This window comes from Cherax quadricarinatus, chromosome 9, assembly GCF_038502225.1.
Source record: "Cherax quadricarinatus isolate ZL_2023a chromosome 9, ASM3850222v1, whole genome shotgun sequence".
Taxonomy (NCBI): domain Eukaryota; kingdom Metazoa; phylum Arthropoda; class Malacostraca; order Decapoda; family Parastacidae; genus Cherax; species Cherax quadricarinatus.
The window spans coordinates 10,745,615-10,766,055 of record NC_091300.1 but is presented as its reverse complement, the minus strand read 5'-3'; the positions used below and the strand labels follow the sequence as shown (position 1 = coordinate 10,766,055).

The following is a 20,441-nucleotide window of genomic DNA, read 5'->3' as shown; positions in this document are numbered from 1 at the left end:
CTCCACTGAAAAATAAAGCCACATTACTTGACCTTATTAGGTTAGCCTAGGTTTGCTTCTACATAACTTATATATATATAAAATATTGTAAATGGTTAATCATTACTATTATTATTATAATCAAAAGGAAGCGCTAAACCATAAATGGTTAATATCATACGAGGCCAAACATGCTTCATCTCCCGGCACTTCCATGCATCATGGAACTACAAACCATCTCTGTATTATCATCAAAACCCTTATTATAACATAACCCAGGTAGACACATAGCTCACTGATTTGTGCCATCAGCGTATAACCGAAACGCCCTGGGTTCGATTCCCGGGTAAAGTGAAATGCATGGGCAAGTTTCCTTCCACTTCTGTTCACCTAGCAGTAAATATAGATACTTGGCTGCTAATCAACTATTGTGGGTCTCATCGTAGGGGATAAAACTTCCACTGCAAATGTGTAATAAACTTCAGACCTGCCAGAAGTACATAGTATTGGGTAAGACGCACTTGCGCAGCTCGATATAAGATGCTAAAATATATACTAATTAAAAATATAACAATCCACAACCAATGGAAATAAGTCACTCTGTATGACTTTTTTGGGTTATCTTAGGTTCTCTACACACATATAATGCTATGTATGATAATCTATGTAACTGTATTTGTGTATACCTGAATAAACTTCTAACACTTGGTTGATAGCGCACTCAGCTCCTCGGGGTTTGATCCCCGGCACGGGTGGAAATGAATACAAATAATTATTTTTTTCTGCAATATACAGATAACGTAATTTACGTATAATAAAATATTGTTAGGCACAAAAGAAAGCCACAAGCATGCGGTGTATTTCGGGTAGGCTAATCCTAATTATTAAAGACCACTTTAGAATTAGACATGGAGTTTTTAAATGTACAAAAAAAAAAAAAAAAGAGAGAGGCAGTTAGGTGAATAATAGTACAATTTTAACTATGTATTAATACTTCAAAATGATTTAGTGATCGTTAGTTCAGTGGGATTTCTTAAGCAGTTTCAAATTGCTAAGGAAACATATTAGACGTTTCCTTTCACCTGCTGTCCTTGTTCACCTAGCAGCAAGTAGGTACCTGGTTGTTAGTCGACTGTTATGGATCGCATCCTGGGAGACAAGATTAAAGGACCCTATTGGAAATGAGACAAACAATCCCCGAAGATGATCTGACATTATTGGGTTATGCTGGGTGGCTAAAAATCTTATCTTAGCAAATACTAATAAAAGATATAGATAAAGATTTATTTATTTATAAAGGCTACAATGTGTAATTACAATTTTGGTTTGCTAAGTAAAAAAGAAAGCCACTATCATTCGCAAAAAAATGCTACATCCATAAAAATTACATCTTTGGTTAATATTGTAATCATTATTTTATTCATTAATTCCAAGAATGAATTTACTGAGCATGATATTACTAGATATAACTTATTTATTTATTTAATGTCTTTGCAAACAGTACATTGATATTGTGTATATACAATAGTATATACTTGTTCGAGTAAGATCATTTTTAAGGTAATAATCATGACTTATTTCTATTTTACCTTACAGGTAGGCTTTAAATAATAAGCTATTACAAGGACCCCAATGGAAATAGTTTGACTTTTTTGGGGGGTTATCTTAGGCAATTTGCACGTTACTGTGTATGATAATTGCACTTTTGTGTACATGTACCAAAATAAACTTACTAACAACCAGCCCCAGGACCCATGTACCACTGTACTCTTGTCTACCTCTTACACCTCCGTGAAGAGCATGAGGGCCATAATAAAACTATCAGTTCAATCAGTTGGTGATCTCTAGTCCTTCAAGATGATTCTATACTTCAGAGTTAGTAGAATATATTTCCATAGAAGCCTCTTCAAGGACTGGTCATTTTATTTATTACGTACTATTAACCATCCTGGTGGTAGTCATAATTCTTTTATATAGTTTCCCCAACTAAACACTAATGATTGGTGAGCTTTGAATGTGCTACGCAATAAGGGTATTTCCAAAAACATATATAAATATATAATCCAAAATTTGTCTTGGGATCCATTTTACGTATTTTTTCGAAATAAAATTTGTATTCGTATTTACCCGAAATGCTTTTCCATGTAAGATCTTTTTGTAACGCAAAAATATATTTGAAAATAAATGATTATGATTAAAACAGAGGGAAGCTGTGAGTTTAGTCAGGGCGGCCGGGGTGACTAAGCGTCCTTGAGTGACAATACTAGTGTCAGTGCTGCTGTGCCAGCCTCTGTGACACTGTTAGTGCTGCTGTACCAGCTTCTGTAACACTGTGTTAGTGCTGCTGTGCCAGCCTCTGACACTGTTAGTGCTGCTGTACCAGCTTCTGTAACACTGTGTTAGTGCTGCTGTGGCAGCCTCTGTGACACTGTCAGTGCTGCTGTGCCAGCCTCTGTGACACTGTTAGTGCTGCTGTACCAGCTTCTGTAACACTGTGTCAGTGCTGCTGTGCCAGCCTCTGTGACACTGTTAGTGCTGCTGTGGCAGCCTCTAACAGTGTGTTAGTGCTGCTGTACCAGCCTCTGTAAAACTGTTAGTGCTGCTTTACCAGCCTCTGTAACACTGTGTTAGTGCTGCTGTACCAGCCTCTGTAACACTGTGTTAGTGCTGCTGTACCAGCCTCTGTAACACTGTGTTAGTGTTGCTGTGCCAGCCTCTGTAACACTGTTAGTGCTGCTGTGCCAGCCTCTGTAACAGTGTTAGTGCTGTTGTGCCAACCTCTGTAACAGTGTGTCAGTGCTGCTGTGCCAGCCTCTGTGACACTTAGTGCTGCTGTACCAGCCTCTGTAACACTGTGTTAGTGCTGCTGTGCCAGCCTCTGTAACAGTGTTAGTGCTGCTGTGCCAGCCTCTGTAACACTGTGTTAGTGCTGCTGTGCCAGCCTCTGTAACACTGTTAGTGCTGCTGTACCAGCCTCTCTGACACTGTTAGTGCTGCTGTACCAGCCTCTGTAACAGTGTGTCAGTGCTGCTGTGCCAGCCTCTGTGACACTGTTAGTGCTGCTGTACCAGCCTCTGTAACACTGTGTTAGTGCTGCTGTGCCAGCCTCTGTAACAGTGTTAGTGCTGCTGTGCCAACCTCTGTAACAGTGTGTCAGTGCTGCTGTGCCAGCCTCTGTGACACTGTTAGTGCTGCTGTACCAGCCTCTGTAACACTGTGTCACTGCTGCTGTGCCAGCCTCTGTGACACTTAGTGCTGCTGTGCCAGCCTCTGTAACAGTGTGTCAGTGCTGCTGTACCAGCCTTTGTAACAGTGTGTCAGTGCTGCTGTGCCAGCCTCTGTAACACTGTTAGTGCTGCTGTGCCAGCCTCTGTAACAGTGTGTCAGTGCTGCTGTGCCAGCCTCTGTAACAGTGTGTCAGTGCTGCTGTGCCAGCCTCTGTAACAGTGTGTCAGTGCTGCTGTGCCAGCCTTTGTAACAGTGTGTCAGTGCTGCTGTGCCAGCCTCTGTAACAGTGTGTCAGTGCTGCTGTGCCAGCCTCTAACTGTGTCAGTGCTGCTGTGCCAGCCTCTAACAGTGTGTCAGTGCTGTTCTGCCAGCCTTTGCAACAATGGTCATTGATTGTAGTAAGTAAAATATCTGGGAATCCCCTTTGACCCATACATGTCAGGAGAATTGATAGGGAACAGTGTAGTAAAGAAAGCAAATGCCAGACTGAAGTTCCTGTATAGACAATCACAGTGTCTACCTACTGAGGCTCGCAGGACCCTATGTCTAGCCCTTATACAGTGTCATCTGGATTACACTTGCTCTTCATGGTACTCTGCCTCGACAAAAAAAACTGAAAGATAGACTGCAAATCACCTAGAATAAAATTGTAAGATTTATCCTGGGCCTGGGTCCAAGAGAGCATGTAGGCCAGGATGAATTACAGCAGTTGGATATGCTGAATGTTGAAGACAGAGTAAAACAACTGAAGCTAAATCGGTGGTAAACATTGTTGTAAACAGTTAATAATTAAGCACAAATGAGTATTTCAAAGACAGGTCATATAGTCATTTACTGTGTTGCTGTGCATTCAGTAGAATGGAGTATTCTGTTAGGTAATGTAATTAAAAATAACAAAGTTTGATTGGGTCACAGGTTAAACATTTATGAGATACAATTATTCAGTATTTATTTGGTTGTGGGTGAGTAAGTGATTTTTAAGAAGAGACTTGAATTTATAAACAGACAGTGTTTCTTTTATATTCACAGGTAGTGAATTCCAGATTTTTGGGCCTTTTATGCATAGTGTGAGATGGACACGAGGAATATCAAAGAGTGATCTGTGCCTTGTGTTATGGTCATGTGTTCTGTTGAGGTTGGTAAGGAGACGTTTGAGGGGAGGGTTCATATTCGAGTTTATGTGTTCTATGTATGTAGTAGGTACAATAGTAAGTATGGATGTTTTGTATGGTGAGTAGGTTTAGAGTTTTGAATATTGGTGGAGTGTGCTGTCTGTAGTGGGAATTTATCATTCTGACTGCAGCCTTTTGTTGGGTAATTAATGGTCTGAGATGGTTTATTGTTGTTGAGCCCCATGCACAGATTCCATAGGTGAGATAGGTAAATAAATGAGTGATATAGGGCCAGGAGGGCTGACTGTGGAACATAGTACCGTATCTTCGATAGTATGCCTACGGTCTTGGAAATTTTCTTGGAAATTTGTTGTGTATGTGTTTGAAATTTGAGTCTATTATCAAGGTGGATTCCTAAGAATTTTCCCTCTGTGAGCTTGTGATAGGTGATCCATTTACCATTATGTTAAGAGGGACATCTGTAGCTCTGTTACCAAACTGAATGAAGTAGGTTTTGTCACTGTTTAGAGTAAGTTTATTAGTCCTCATCCAGGTAGAAAAAAATGGAGTTCTAGCGAAATAGCTATGAGTTTGGTCGACTGGAACAATGGAATTAACCGAAAATAGGGCTCAAAGTAGGTGAAATCACAGATTTGCAAATGTCGCCGAGGTTGCTAACTTCACAAGACCGTAATTCCGTCAGTTTTCCATCAAATTTCGTTTTTTTGGTGTCATTACAATCGGGAAAAGATTCTCTATCATTTCATAAGAAAAAAATTATTTTTTTTTTTAATTTTGCGACACCAGGAGACACCTCAGGATTGGGGGTTGTGACAGTCAAATTCAAATTCAAATTCAAACTTTATTCTCTATAAGTATTACAATGCTTAGTTTACAGAATTTGGTTATTGTGTGGTTTACATGTAGTAAAATAATAATTACAGAGTGTACCACTAGAACTCCTAGCATGGCTAGGCATTTCGGGCAGACTTATATTAAATCTTAGGTTCAAAATGTTACAAAATTATGAGATAAGTTGGTATTATGGCTAAGTGACTAAATACTAGTTGTGAGTTTAGCAATGTGAATGCTTTTGTTTTGGCACTATACGTAGTTTCAGTATTGGAGTATCACAGGCCAACTTATGACTAGTTAAGATTCATTATTTTGAGATTGAGATTGATATTTCTATTTATGGTCAAATGGGTGAGTGAGTGTAAGTGTGAACCACCAGGTGGTATTCGTATTATTAGTTGACAGGGTGTATCAGGGAGATAAGATGTTTTCTGATGGTAGTTTTGAAGGTGATGAATGTGTCTGCAGTTTTGGAATTTTCAGGTAGGGTGTTCCAGATTTTAGGGCCTTTGACATACATTGAATTTTTGTAAAGGTTTAGTCGGACACGGGGAATGTCATAGAGATGTTTGTGTCTGGTGTTGTGCCTGTGGGTTCTGTCACAACTATCAAGAAAGCATTTTAGGTCAAGGTTAATATTGGAATTTAAGGTCCTGTAGATGTAGATTGCACAGTAGTAAGTGTGGATGTACTGAACAGGGAGTAAGTTTAGATCTATGAAGAGGGGGGTGGGGGTGTTTCCAGGGATGGGATTTAGTGATTATTCTTACTGCGGCTTTTTGTTGGGTTATTATTGGCTTTAGGTGTGTTGCTGCAGTTGAACCCCAAGCACAGATAGCATAGGTGAGGTATGGATATATAAGTGAATGGTATAGTGTGAGAAGGGCAGTTTGCGGCACGTAGTATCGTATCTTGGAGAGGATCCCAACCGTTTTGGATACTTTTTTGGTTATGTGTTGGATATGGGTGCTGAAGTTCAGGTTGTTGTCGAGGTATAGGCCTAGGAATTTGCCCTCATTATGCCTGGTAATTAGAGTGTTGTCGATCTTAATGTTAATTTGCGCATCTCCTGCTCTGCTACCAAACATAATGTAGTAGGTTTTGTCAACGTTAAGCGTAAGTTTATTGGCTGTCATCCAAGTCGATATTTTGATCAGCTCCTCATTAACAATGGTGTTGAGGGTTGCAAGATTAGGGCGAGAGATGACATAAGTCGTGTCGTCAGCAAAGAGAATGGGGTTCAGGTGTCGAGATACGTTTGGAAGATCATTGATGTATATGAGGAAGAGCAGGGGACCAAGGACACTTCCCTGCGGAACTCCAGTATCAAGTGGCTGTGTTGTTGATGCTGTGTCTTTAATGGTGACATACTGATACCTATTAGTAAGGTAAGATTTGAAATATGCAAGCGCATGGCCTCTTATACCATAATGGTCAAGTTTGTGGAGTAGGATGCCGTGGTCTACTGTGTCAAAAGCTTTTCTTAGGTCAATAAAAATTCCTAGTGGATATTCCTTATTTTCCAATGCTGTGTAAAGCAGATCTAGCATTTTTATAATTGCATCGTTAGTGCTTTTATTTTTCCTGAATCCAAATTGGCAGGGGTTGAGTATGTTTTGTGACATTATAAATGAATATAGTCTCCTGTGCACGAGTTTCTCAAAGATTTTGGATAGCAATGGTAAGTTTGATATTGGCCTATAGTTGTTTAAATCTGTAGGGTCATCACCTTTATGTATTGGTGTAACCCTTGCCGTCTTGAGTAGTTTCGGGAAGGTGCTAGCTTCTAGTGACTTGTTAAAAAGCAATGAGATAGTATGCGAGAGGACATGGGCCACTCTCTTGTACAATAATGGTGGGACATGAGACAGATCCGTGGGCTCAGTTGGAGCAAGATAGAAGGAATTTGGGAAATTCCCATCTAGGTAGTCCCCGGCATGGGCATTGGTACGTGGGATTTTATTGGCGAGAAGAAGTTGTTTATCTTGTTATCTGTGTCGGTGGGTTGCAGTGGTGTTTCATTAGGTTTAGTTAGGACAATATTCTTGTTTTTTTTCCAGTTTGTGGGTCCCTAGAATCTGAGAGTGTTTTCCAGGGGTTAACATGTAATATATATACACATTTTTTTATATTTTATATACTGTACTGTGTATTCATTACATGGTATTTACATGTTTATTTTTAAAGCTATGTGTAAGGTATTGCATAAGCTAAATTACAATAATTGTGCTATTTACGTAGTACTACTTTCTGTGTGAACATGTATATACTTATACAGCCTCTCCTCACTTAATGACAGAGTTCCATTCCTAAGACCACGTCGGTAAACAAATTTGTCACTAAACGAGGAACATTCTATAATGGTAGTGTGTTTGTGTCAACTGTCTTTGATATTGCTCTAATGTTATCTTTGCACCATTCATAACATTCTTAGTATATTTTTAAATGTTTATACAGTGGTATACTGTACGTATATTGGAATAAACAGAATAGAGGAAATCAGCTCTAATATAAAGTGGACCCTCGAGTAACGATTTTAATCTGTTCCAGAGAGCTTGTCCTTAACTGATTTTATTGTTAGCCGATTTAATTTTCCCCATGAGAAATAATGGAAATCCAATTAATACGTTCCAGACACCCAAAAGTATTAAAAAATTTTTTTTTTCACATGAAATATACAATTTCCTACACAGAAAACAATGATACATGAAGAATAAATACTACATGAAGAATAAATACTACATGAAGAATAAATGACACTTACCTTTATTGAAGATTTATTGATGAGTGATGAGATGGGAGGAGGGGAGATGATGGAGGTGTATTATTGTTTGGAAGGGGAATCCCCTTCCATAAGGACTTTAGGTAGCAAGTCCTTTTCCTGGGTTACTTCCCTTCTTTTTTTAATGCCACTGGGAAGAACTTGACAGTCACTGGACCTCTGTCGCACCAAAAATCTGTCCATAGGGCTTTGTTTCTGGCGTTCCTTTAAGATTTTCCTAAAATGGGCCACAACGTTGTCATTGTAAAAGTCACCAGCACGGCTTGCAATAGCTGTGTCAGGGTGATGTTCATCCATAAAGGCTTGCACCTTTGTCCACATTGTACAACTGTCCTTAATCGTTGAAGAAGGCAACTTCCTTCATCTTCCTCTCCCCCTCTGCAGCAATTTCCTCAGTTGTGGTCTCTTGCTGTTGCAGATGCTCTTGCAGCTTGTCAATGGTTAGCTCTTCATCGTCATCCTCCACTAACTTTTTTACATCCTCCCCACTAATCTCCAACACCATGGGCTTCCCCAATGACACAATAGATTCCACAACTGGTATAGGCTCCTCAGGGTTAGCCCCAAACCCTTCAAAACCCCTCTCTTGTACACACTGTGGCCACAATTTCCTCCAAGCAGAGTTCAAAGTCCTGCAAATCACTCCCTCCCAAGCCTTACTCATAAGGTTTATGCAACTGAGGATACTAAAGTGATCTTTCCAAAATTCAGTGTGTGAAGTCACTTCAAAGCACTTTTGAAACACTGCTTTGGTGTAGAGTTTTTTGAAATTTGAAATGACCTGCTGGTCCATGGGCTGGAGGAGAGGAGTGGTGTTAGGAGGCAAAAACTTTAATAAAGCTCAACTCCCCCGCAATTCGCTCTTGCAAGTCTGGAGTATGAACAGGAGCATTGTCTAATACCAGGAGGCACTTGAGGTCCAATTTATTTTCCAGGAGGTATTTTTTCACAGTGGGGCCAAACACATGATAGAACCAATCATGGAAAATGTCCCTAGTGACCCATGCCTTACTGTTTGCCTTCTACATCACACACAAATTAGCATTGACGACACTGTTTTTCTTGAACATTCTGGGAGTTTCAGAATGATACACGAGTAAAGACTTTGCAATCCCCACTAGCATTACTACAAAACATTAGAGTTAGCCTGTCTTTCATAGGCTTGTGTCCTGGCAGTGCTTTTTCCTCCTGTGTAATGTAGGTCCTGTTTGGCATTTTCTTCTGTTTCGTCACAATTAAATGCTTGTTGGGGTTTTAATTTTTCAGTATCTATGTACTCCTTGAATTCCTGCACATATTTTTCAGCCGCTTTTTGGTCAACTGGCAGCCTCACACTGTGTATGCCACTATGATTCTTAAATCTCTCAAACTAACCTTTGCTGGCCTTAAAAATCACTAACATCAACACTAGTTAAAGGCATTTTCTTAATGAGATCCGCATGCAACTGCCTTGTCTTTTCACATATGATTGACAGTGAAACATTATCTTCTGATAATTGTTTGTCTTTGATCCACACCAATAACAGTCTCTCCACATCTTCGAGTATTTGCAATCTCTGTTTTGTAAGCATACTTGCAGCTTTTGCAACAACAGCTCCCTCGATTGCCTTTCTGTTGGCCAAGATAGTAGCGATGGTTGATTGGGGTTGTTATACAACCAGGCTAGCTCAGAGGCATGCACTCCACTTTCATACTTTGCAATTATCTCTTCCTTCAATTCTGTAGTACACCTCACCTTTTTTACCACAGGGTTGGCACTAGAAGCTTTCTTGGGGCCCATGGTGGCTTATATAGCAGTTACAAGCACTAAAAACAATGGAACAATACAAAATATATCGAATGTATGCATGGAACTGTCCACACTGGCTCGTAAACAGTGGCACACTAGCTGAAGGCAGGGCAACTGAGGTGCGCTCAGGCCGAACGAACAGGCAGGCACGTTCAGGACGATTATCCTTAACCGGATTTTTCATCATTGCCCGAGCCAATATTTTTATGTTAAAACGTATCACTATCCGATTTTATCACTATCCGATGTCATCATTACCCGAGGGCCTACTGTACATTATTTAGGTATGAATATTGGTCAGAGAGCCTGTTGTATGTCAGAGTCATCAGTAAACGAGTACGTCACTAAGTGAGAAGAGGCTGTATGTATTACAGCCACAGTGAAAGGGTTAATTTGATTGACCACTGGTGCACACAACTATAGGAAGTAAACAAACCACGGTACAGGTGGGGATTGAACTCGCTGCAAGTGAGTCATAAAACTCCAGGCCAGTGTGTAAGACAGCGGCTTACGCGCTGGCCTGGAGTTTTATAACTCGCTGCGAGTGCAAACCCCACCTGTACCATGGTTTGTTTGCAATTGTGTCATTACAATTTCGTGAGTCAGCTATAGGAAGTGATATATGTGCTTCATATTCTGCTTCTAATTTTTGTTTCACACAGAAAACCACAAGTTTGAAGTACCACAGCGTGCTGTGTTTACCCCTGAGGATGTGAAGAAATGGGAACAATCAAATGCTTACCAGGTAATGGATATAGCAAATAACTATCATACAGTAAATCATCAGTCATAATCATCACCATCACTACCATATCATTGTTTGACAGCATTGCTCTCTTCCAAATACAGTGGACCCCCGGTTAACGATATTTTTTCACTCCAGAAGTATGTTCAGGTGCCAGTACTGACCGAATTTGTTCCCATAAGGAATACAGCAGGGCCCCGCTTTACGGCGTTTCGCTTTACGGCGTTCCGCTAATACGGACATTTCAAATTATGACCAAAACTCGCTATATGGCTCCCCCACCTGTCTTTCTAATACGGTCACAGCTGCCCACCGAGTTTGTTTACATTCTCCCTGAGCACATCTCCTTATTATGTCTGGAAACTTTCCAAAATTTCAAGTGTTTTAAAGTTATTGTATATTTTATATGTATTGTACTTGATAATTAAACTTGTGTACACCTGTACCTAAATAAACTTACACACTGTGCTGGCATGTAGGTACACATTAAAATCACTAAGTCTCTCTACTCTTGATGCAATAATAATAATAATAATAATAATAATAATAATAATAATAATAATCTCTTGGGCGGATTAATGTCGCATATTACGTTAATATAGACATTTCCCTTAATCTATGATATTTTTTTCAAAATTATATAAGAAACGCATTATGTAACAAAAACATGATACATGCACCCACAGTATAAAAATTTATACAAATATATATGAGATGTTTACCAAACGGTTTGTAGAAGTGTCGGAAGAATTACGTTTTCTCTAGCCCATCACCTGTTACTAGGGATAACTGTAGAAAAATATTCCTTTCGTATGCCTTCACTTTATAGCTATAATTCTGTACTAACTTGTACACAGTGTAAGAGTATTTATTTCGTGATTTAATTATTATAATAATAATAAAAACATTATAGGGTAAAAGTTTCATAAACTCTTACAAATGTACATGAATGAACTAAAACTGGACACGTATTAATACCGTCTATTTCGCCTGACCGAGTGATCGTCCACAACCTGTTCAGTTTGTTTGTTTACGCTGTCTGAGCTCGGTGTATCATTAAATGTTGTATATTACATTAATATACACATTTTCATTAATCCATCCGTGATATTTTTTTCAAAATTATATAATAAACACGATACATAACATAAATACATAACATATGTGTAGAGAACCTAGGATAACCCAAAAAAGTCAGAGTGACTTACTTCCATTGCCTTCACTCAGAGCATCATTTCTTCTCAAAATGATGTTACATGAGAATGGGAGTGGTGTTCTTTATTTATTCTACCATATCAATGTAGAGACAACCTGTACACAATGTAACTTGTACACAAACCAGACGTGTACACTGTTTACAAAACTTACCTTCGCCTGGTTTGTTTACATAACTCTGCGCCTGTCCTCTCTCATGCACTCATTCTTTCTCTGGTATGGTAGCCTGGCTGACTACCATACATACCACACTTGATTTTTTACAATAAATACTACTCATCTCACCCTATATTTTAAGGTAAGTAATGAGTGAACTGTATATACATTTTATCGCTCTGGGATGCTTAACCCTTTGAGGGTCGACAGGCCCTCTCCGAAACTCGTTCTCAGGGTCGGCCAAATTTAAAAAAAAAAAAAAAATATTTTCTCTTATGAAAAGATAGAGAATCTTTTCCCGATCATAAAGACACCAAAAGTTTGAAATTTGATGGAAAACTTACGGAATTATGCTCTTGCAAAGTTAGCGGTCTCGGCGATTTTTACGCATCGGCGATTTTGCCCACTTTGAGCCCCATTTTCGGCCAATTCCACAGTACTAGTCGACAAAAAACATGAATATTTCGCTAGAACTCCATTTTTTCTATCGAATGGGTGCAAGAAACCACCCATTTATGAAATTCAACTATCCAGTACAGTGGTCAGAATTTAGCAATTTTGCCAATTTCACACAAATTTCAAAAGATGCCAATTTCCGAATAGGGTCCAGAATAAACAAGAAAGACATTCCTGGCACTAAAATGACATTTCCTCTAGTCATTAGTCACGTCTCAAGGCCCCTCTTATATTCTTTTGCTTTCCATTTTGAATTTTTATTCTCACAAAAAATATAAGATTTACTGTTATGCAGACTACTGCATTAGTGTAAAAAATGGTATAAATATTATTGGTGCACTTGTGAAAGAATATTAGACTCACCAGTTGACGTGTATTGCACGCTTGGCACGATTTGTTTACTTTTGAAGTTTGGTAAAAATCGAACATTTCTGCTACTTTGAGCTCAATTTCAAGGCACCTTTCTTTGTAAAACCAGCCAAAATCATCTCAATTTCTGTAATATGTCTTCCATTCTATAAAATGAGACCAAGAAAACTAGAATACAACAATAATAATTAATACCATACGAAAATACACTGCAAAGTCGCTGATTTATTCCAAAAATTGGTCAAAGTTTTTTTTTTCTCATTATGCACTGTGTGCTGCAGGATTTTTTTTAGACTGTGCACACTGACCACATAGACCCATTCTTTCATATGAAGGCCTACCAGCTTTCTCCCACTAGATTTGAGGCCGCTAGAATTTATGCGTACTAGTACGTCAAAAACCCCTACGCGTAAAACGTACTAGTACGACGAAAACCCTCAAAGGGTTAATATCATAGAATAGTATGTGTGGGTGGGGTGGCCTGGTATGGTAGCCTGGCTGACTACCATACATACCACACTTGATTTCTTACAATAAATACTACTTGTCTCACCATAGATTAAGACTATAAATATTTTAAGGTAAGTAATGAGTGCACTATGTGTGTATTGTACTTTTTTATTGTTTTTTTGATGCCTGGTTCTATTGCTAACATAATATATGTTAGTGTAAACTTGTTATCTAGTGTTTGTATGCATTTGTAAGTGGAAAAAAGGGTGTTCCACTTTACGGGGGTTTCCGCTTTATGGCGGTAGCCTGGAACCTAACCCGCCGTATAAGTGGGGCCCTCCTGTATTGTGAAGTAGATTAGTCCATTTCAGACCCCCAAACATACACGTACAAACGCACTTACATAATTACACTTACATAATTGATCGCATTCGGAGGTAATCGTTATGCGGGGGTCCACTGTACTCATTATCTATCTAGAAATGCTCTGCATAACAAGGGGCTTTATATATTGTAATATGTCATTGATGTCAGCTAGGCCTCTATACATTGTACATGTATGTACTTGTAGAAATAAAGATTGTTATTGGAGGGAGGAGGGTAGAGGGGGGTAGAGGAGGTTTTGTGTGTGAGGGGCTTGGACTTCCAGCAAGCATGCACGAGCGTGTTAGATAGGAATGGAGGTGAATGGTTTTTATGACTTGATGTGCTGTTGGAGTGTGAGCAAGGTAACATTTATGAAGGGAGTCAGGGAAATCAGGTAGATGGATTTGAATCCTGGAGGTGGGAAGTACAGTGCCTGCACTTTGAAAGAGGGGTGTTGATATGTTGCAGTTTTTTAACTGTAGTGTAGGCATGCCTCTGGCAAGACAATGAATGAATGATGAAAATTTTTTTCTTCTTTTTTGGGTCACCCTGCCTTCATGGGAAATGGGCAATGTGTTAATAACAAAAAAAATATATATATAAGTAGTACAAAACATGCTAAGTGCATAATTATAGAGTAATGAAGTACGTACCATTATAAGATTGACTGCTGGAGAGTTATTGCTTTTGTAACTTTGTGGCATATTGGTCACACTCATCACAGCTAGGCCACCTTCACAATTTTCTCATCAAGCAGTGGCATACGGACCAAGTTTACAGTTACAGTTCCATGAAAAATATCTTGTAAACACTGATTATCTCTCACCAGCTCTTTGTTATGAGCTTTGTCGAGCATACACTAGTTTGTATAGAAGTTGTAAAAGTATGATCACTACACAATGGCTAAAACAGCTCACAAATAATCCATATTTTCAAGAGGAAATGTAAATGTCTTTGCTCACTAGACAGATGACTAGTCTCTCCAACCCTTTCTTGTTGCCCTTGACCCAATGACTGTTCATGTAGAACTACTCTATTGACATCAGGATCCATCATGTAGATCTATATCATGAGCTCGGCTCAGTCAGATAAACAGTGAGCAGTAAATTTTGGCCTGTATATGATAGAATGGGCCTGTACAGTGAATGCACACAGTGTATTAAGAATCCTGCCTCATGCATTGCATGAGGGGAAAAGCAAAACTCTGACCTTGTATTTGGTTTAACATAGTGAATTTGAGTTTTTTAGGATTCTTTTTTTTGTGGTTTTATTAGTTGTTTCTTATCATTTGTTAGAATGGAAGACGTTTTAGTGAAGAAGTAACTTGAAATCAGCCTCGAAGTAGCAGAATTATTCTATTTTTGCCAAAATTTGTGAAGACAGGTAAGGCCTTCTCTACATCCCCTGGTTTGTTTTATGGGGTTTTACTAGGTCTGATTCAATTATTGGGACACAGTAAACCATGATTATTAATTCCTGGTTAATTTTTAATAGGGGACATGATTATTGCACAAATGAAATGTACACTTATAGGTACAGTAGGGCCCCGCTTTTCGGCGTTTTGCCTTATAACATTCCGCTAATACGGCGATCTCAAATTATGACCAAAACTTTCTAAACGGCAAGTGGTCTTTCTAATACGGTGCACAACACCCGGTTTGTTCACATTCTCCATGAGCACGTCTCTCTATTGTGTAATAATCATTCTTGGGCACAATAAATGTCTAATTTTACGTCAATATAGACATTTTCATTAATCCATCGTTGATATTTTCTTCAAAATTATATAACACGTTACATAGCATATAAACATGCTGTTTATATGCTATGGAGGTGTGGTTGCTGGGTGGAGGGAAAACATTAGGCTATACTAATAATAATCACTCTTGGGCACATTAAATGTCTTATTTTATGTTAATAATGACATTTTCATTAATCCATATATATTATATTTTCTTCAGAATTATAAAAGAAACACGTTACATAACATAAATATTTTATGTTTATATACTGTGGAGTTGTAGTAGCCGGGCTGAGGGAAAACATTCCATCACTCTCCTTCATACATAACTCTTTTGTTTACAATTCTCGCATGAATTTTACATTACTTCTCCCTTTGTTTATGATGGCATCTAAAGGTAGTTGACAGAAACGATTAAACTAAGAGAACATGGTATGTCGATGGTAATAATATGACTCTGGGCCACATTAAATATCGTGTAGCTATGTAGCCCAGGCGGACTACATACCTTTTTTTTTTTTTTTTTTTCTCCAACAAGTCGGCCATCTCCCACCAAGGCAGGGTGACCCAAAAAGAAAGAAAATCCCCCAAAAGAAAATACTTTCATCATCATTCAACACTTTCACCTCACTCACACATAATCACTGTTTTTGCAGAGGTGCCCAGAATACAGCAGTTTAGAAGTATATACGTATAAAAATACACAATATATCCCTCCAAACTGCCAATATTCCAAACCCCTCCTTTAGAGTGCAGGCATTGTACTTCCCATTTCCAGGACTCAAGTCCAGTTATATAAAATAACCGGTTTTCCTAAATCCCTTCACTAAATATTACCCTGTTCACACTCCAACAGCTCGTCAGGTCCCAAATACCATTCTTTTCCATTCACTCCTATCTAACACGCTGATAATTATACGTATGTGTACCTGTACCTAAGTAAACTTACACACTGTGCTGGCATGCAGGTCCACATTAAAATCACTAAGAGTGTCTTATTAGTCTTGAAGATGCCATATTAATAATGATAATAATAATTATAACACGATAATAATCACTCTAAGGAACATTAAATATCGTATAAAACGTTAACCCTTTGACTGTTTCGGTCGTATATATACGTCTTACGAGCAACTGTGTTTGACATATACTATGTACTCAAAAATTCTAGCAGCTTCAAATCAAGCAGGAGAAAGCTGGTAGGCCCACATGTGAGAGAATGGGTCTGTGTGGTCAATGTGCACCAAACAAAAAAAATACTGCAGCACACAGTGCATAATGAGAAAAAAAAAAACTCCGACCGTGTTTGTGGATTAAAACGCCGAGTTTGTGGCGTATTTTCTTATAGTATTTATGGTTATATTTTCGTTTTCTTGGTCTCATTTGATAGAATGGAAAACATATTACAGAAACAGTGGTGACTTTGATTGGTTTTACTATGAAAAGAACCTTGAAATGGAACTCAAAATAGGGGAAATGTTTGATTTTTGCCGATGTTCAAAAGTAAACAAATGATGTCATTGTTCAATAAATGTCCAACTAGCCATTCTAATATGCAGTCATGAATGGGTTGACATTATTTATACAATTATTACAATATTGCAGTAGTCTGCAAAACAATAAATCTTCTATTTTTTGTTTGAATAAAAATTCAAAATAGAAAGCAAGAATAATATCAGAGGGGCCTGGAGACGTGACTGATGAACAAAGAAAATGTTATTTTAGAGCCAGAAATGTCTGCATTGTTCATTCTGGACCCTATTTTGAAATTGGCATTTTTTTAATTTGCGTGAAGTTGGCCAAATTGCAAATTTCTGACCACGTTATTGGGTAGTTAAAATCGGTAAATGGGCAGTTTCTTGTACTCAGTCGATAGAACAAAAGGAGTTCTAAAGAAATAGGTATGAGTTTGGTTGACTAGAACGATGGAATTAGCCGAAAATAGGGCTTAAAGTGGGCGAAATCGCTGATTCGTAAATATTGCAGAGTTCGCTAACTTCGCAAGAGCATAATTCCGTTAGTTTTCCATAAAATTTCATTCTTTTGGTGTCATTACAATCGAGAAAAGATTTTCTAGCATTTCATTTTTTTTTTTTTTTTTTTTTTTTTTTTTTTTTTTTTTTTTTTTTTTTTTTTTTTTTTTTTTTTTTTTTAAATTTTTGGACACCTGCAGACACCTCAGGATTTGGGGTTGCGACAGTCAAAGGATTAATATAGACATTTTGATAGAGTGGATAGGGGAGCAGTGTAGCAAATGTTTCAAGTATATGGAATAGGTGGTAAATTACTAAATGCTGTAAAGAGTTTTTATGAGGATAGTGAGGCTCAGGTTAGGGTGTGTAGAAGAGAGGGAGACTACTTCCCGGTAAAAGTAGGTCTTAGACAGGGATGTGTAATGTCACCATGGTTCTTTTAATATATTTATAGATGGGGTTATAAAAGAAATAAATGCTAGGGTGTTCGGGAGAGGGGTGGGATTAAATTATGGGGAATCAAATACAAAATGGGAATTGACACAGTTATGTTTTGCTGATGATACTGTGCTTATGGGAGATTCTAAAGAAAAATTGCAAAGGTTAGTAGATGAGTTTGGGAGTGTGTGTAAAGGTAGAAAGTTGAAAGTGAACATAGAAAAGAGTAAGGTGATGAGGGTATCAAGTGATTTAGATAAAGAAAAATTGGATATCAAATTAGGGAGGAGGAGTATGGAAGAAGTGAATGATTTCAGATATTTGGGAGTTGACATGTCAGCGGATGGATTTATGAAGGATGAGGTTAATCATAGAATTGATGAAGGAAAAAAGGCGAGTGGTGCGTTGAGGTATATGTGGAGACAAAAAACGTTATCTATGGAGGCAAAGAAGGGAATGTATGAAAGTATAGTAGTACCAACACTCTTATATGGGCGTGAAGCTTGGGTTGTAAATGCTGCAGCGAGGAGGCGGTTGGAGGCAGTGGAGATGTCCTGTCTAAGGGCAATGTGTGGTGTAAATATTATGGAGAAAATTTGGAGTGTGGAAATTAGGAGAAGGTGTGGAGTTAATAAAAGTATTAGTCAGAGGGCTGAAGAGGGGTTGTTGAAGTGGTTTGGTCATTTAGAGAGAATGGATCAAAGTAGAATGACACGGAGAGCGTATAAATCTGTAGGGGAAGGAAGGCGGGGTAGGGGGCGTCCTTGAAAAGGTTGGAGGGAGGGGGTAAAGGAGGTTTTGTGGGCGAGGGGCTTGGACTTCCAGCAAGCGTGCGTGAGCGTGTTAACCCCTTGACTGTCGTAACCGCCAATCCTGAGGTGTCTCTTGGCGTTGCAAAATTTCAAAAAAAAAAAAAAAATTGTGAAATGATAGAGAATATTTTTCCGATTGTAATTTTTTTTTTATTATCACACCGGCCGATTCCCACCAAGGCAGGGTGGCCCGAAAAAGAAAAACTTTCACCATCATTCACTCCATCACTGTCTTGCCAGAAGGGTGCTTTACACTACAGTTTTTAAACTGCAACATTAACACCCCTCCTTCAGAGTGCAGGCACTGTACTTCCCATCTCCAGGACTCAAGTCCGGCCTGCCGGTTTCCCTGAATCCCTTCATAAATGTTACTTTGCTCACACTCCAACAGCACGTCAAGTATTAAAAACCATTTGTCTCCATTCACTCCTATCAAACACGCTCACGCATGCCTCCTGGAAGTCCAAGCCCCTCGCACACAAAACCTCCTTTACCCCCTCCCTCCAACCCTTCCTAGGCCGACCCCTACCCCGCCTTCCTTCCACTACAGACTGATACACTCTTGAAGTCATTCTGTTTCGCTCCATTCTCTCTACATGTCCGAACCACCTCAACAACCCTTCCTCAGCCCTCTGGACAACAGTTTTGGTAATCCCGCACCTCCTCCTAACTTCCAAACTACGAATTCTCTGCATTATATTCACACCACACATTGCCCTCAGACATGACATCTCCACTGCCTCCAGCCTTCTCCTCGCTGCAACATTCATCACCCACGCTTCACACCCATATAAGAGCGTTGGTAAAACTATACTCTCATACATTCCCCTCTTTGCCTCCAAGGACAAAGTTCTTTGTCTCCACAGACTCCTAAGTGCACCACCCACTCTTTTTCCCTCATCAATTCTATGATTCACCTCATCTTTCATAGACCCATCCGCTGACACGTCCACTCCCAAATATCTGAATACGTTCACCTCCTCCATACTCTCTCCCTCCAATCTGATATTCAATCTTTCATCACCTAATCTTTTTGTTATCCTCATAACCTTACTCTTTCCTGTATTCACCTTTAATTTTCTTCTTTTGCACACCCTACCAAATTCATCCACCAATCTCTGCAACTTCTCTTCAGAATCTCCCAAGAGCACAGTGTCATCAGCAAAGAGCAGCTGTGACAACTCCCACTTTGTGTGTGATTCTTTATCTTTTAACTCCACGCCTCTTGCCAAGACCCTCGCATTTACTTCTCTTACAACCCCATCTATAAATATATTAAACAACCACGGTGACACCAAAAAAAAAACGAAATTTGATGGAAAACTGGCGGAATTACGCTCTCACGAAGTTAGCGACCTTAGCGATATTTACAAATTGGCAATTTCGCCCAATTTGAGCCCTATTTTCAGCTAATTCCATTGTTCCAGTCGACCAAACTCATAGCTATTTCTTTAGAACTCCATTTTTTCTATCGATTGAGTACAAGAAACTGCCCATTTACCAATTTCAACTACTCAATTACGTGGTCAGAAATTTGCAATTTGGCCAATTTCACGAAAATTAAAAAATATGACAATTTCAAAATAAGGTCCAGAATGAACAATGCAGACATTCCTGGCTCTAAAATAACATTTTCTTTGTTCATCAGTCACGTCTCCAGGCCCCTCTGATATTACTCTTGCTTTCTATTATGAATTTTTATTCAAATAAAAAATAGAAGATTTACTGTTATGCAGATTACTGCAATACTGTAATAATTGTACAAATAATGTCAACCCATTCATGACTGCGTATTAGAATGGCTAGTTGGACATTTATTGGACAATGACATCATTTGTTTACTTTTGAACATCGGCAAAAATCAAACATTTCCCCTATTTTGAGCTCCATTTCCAGGTTCTTTTTATAGTAAAACCAATCAAAATCACCTCTATTTCTATAATATGTTTTCCATTCTATTAAATGAGACCAAGAA

The 20,441-nt window shown here is 38.7% G+C and overlaps 2 protein-coding genes across 10 annotated transcripts in view; both read left to right on the top strand.

The window, feature by feature from the left end:
- The window catches only part of Ppt2 (palmitoyl-protein thioesterase 2), a 529,716-nt gene that overhangs the window by 166,418 nt on the left and 342,857 nt on the right, over positions 1-20,441 (top strand). The gene's annotated exons all lie outside the window — the stretch shown is intronic.
- The window catches only part of LOC128685985 (serine/threonine-protein phosphatase 2A activator), a 53,963-nt gene continuing 33,953 nt past the window's right edge, over positions 432-20,441 (top strand). For 2 of the 9 annotated variants that reach the window (XM_070083210.1, XM_070083207.1), the window contains exons 1-2: positions 6,771-6,855; positions 10,408-10,490. In XM_070083210.1, coding sequence (XP_069939311.1) covers positions 6,786-6,855; positions 10,408-10,490 — 153 coding nt within the window. In that variant the 5' untranslated portion in view covers positions 6,771-6,785. Of the gene's footprint in view, positions 490-2,188; positions 3,606-6,240; positions 6,563-6,770; positions 6,856-10,407; positions 10,491-20,441 lie in introns of those variants that run through there. The other 7 variants (XM_070083208.1, XM_070083211.1, XM_070083209.1 and 4 more) reach the window with 7 other exon arrangements.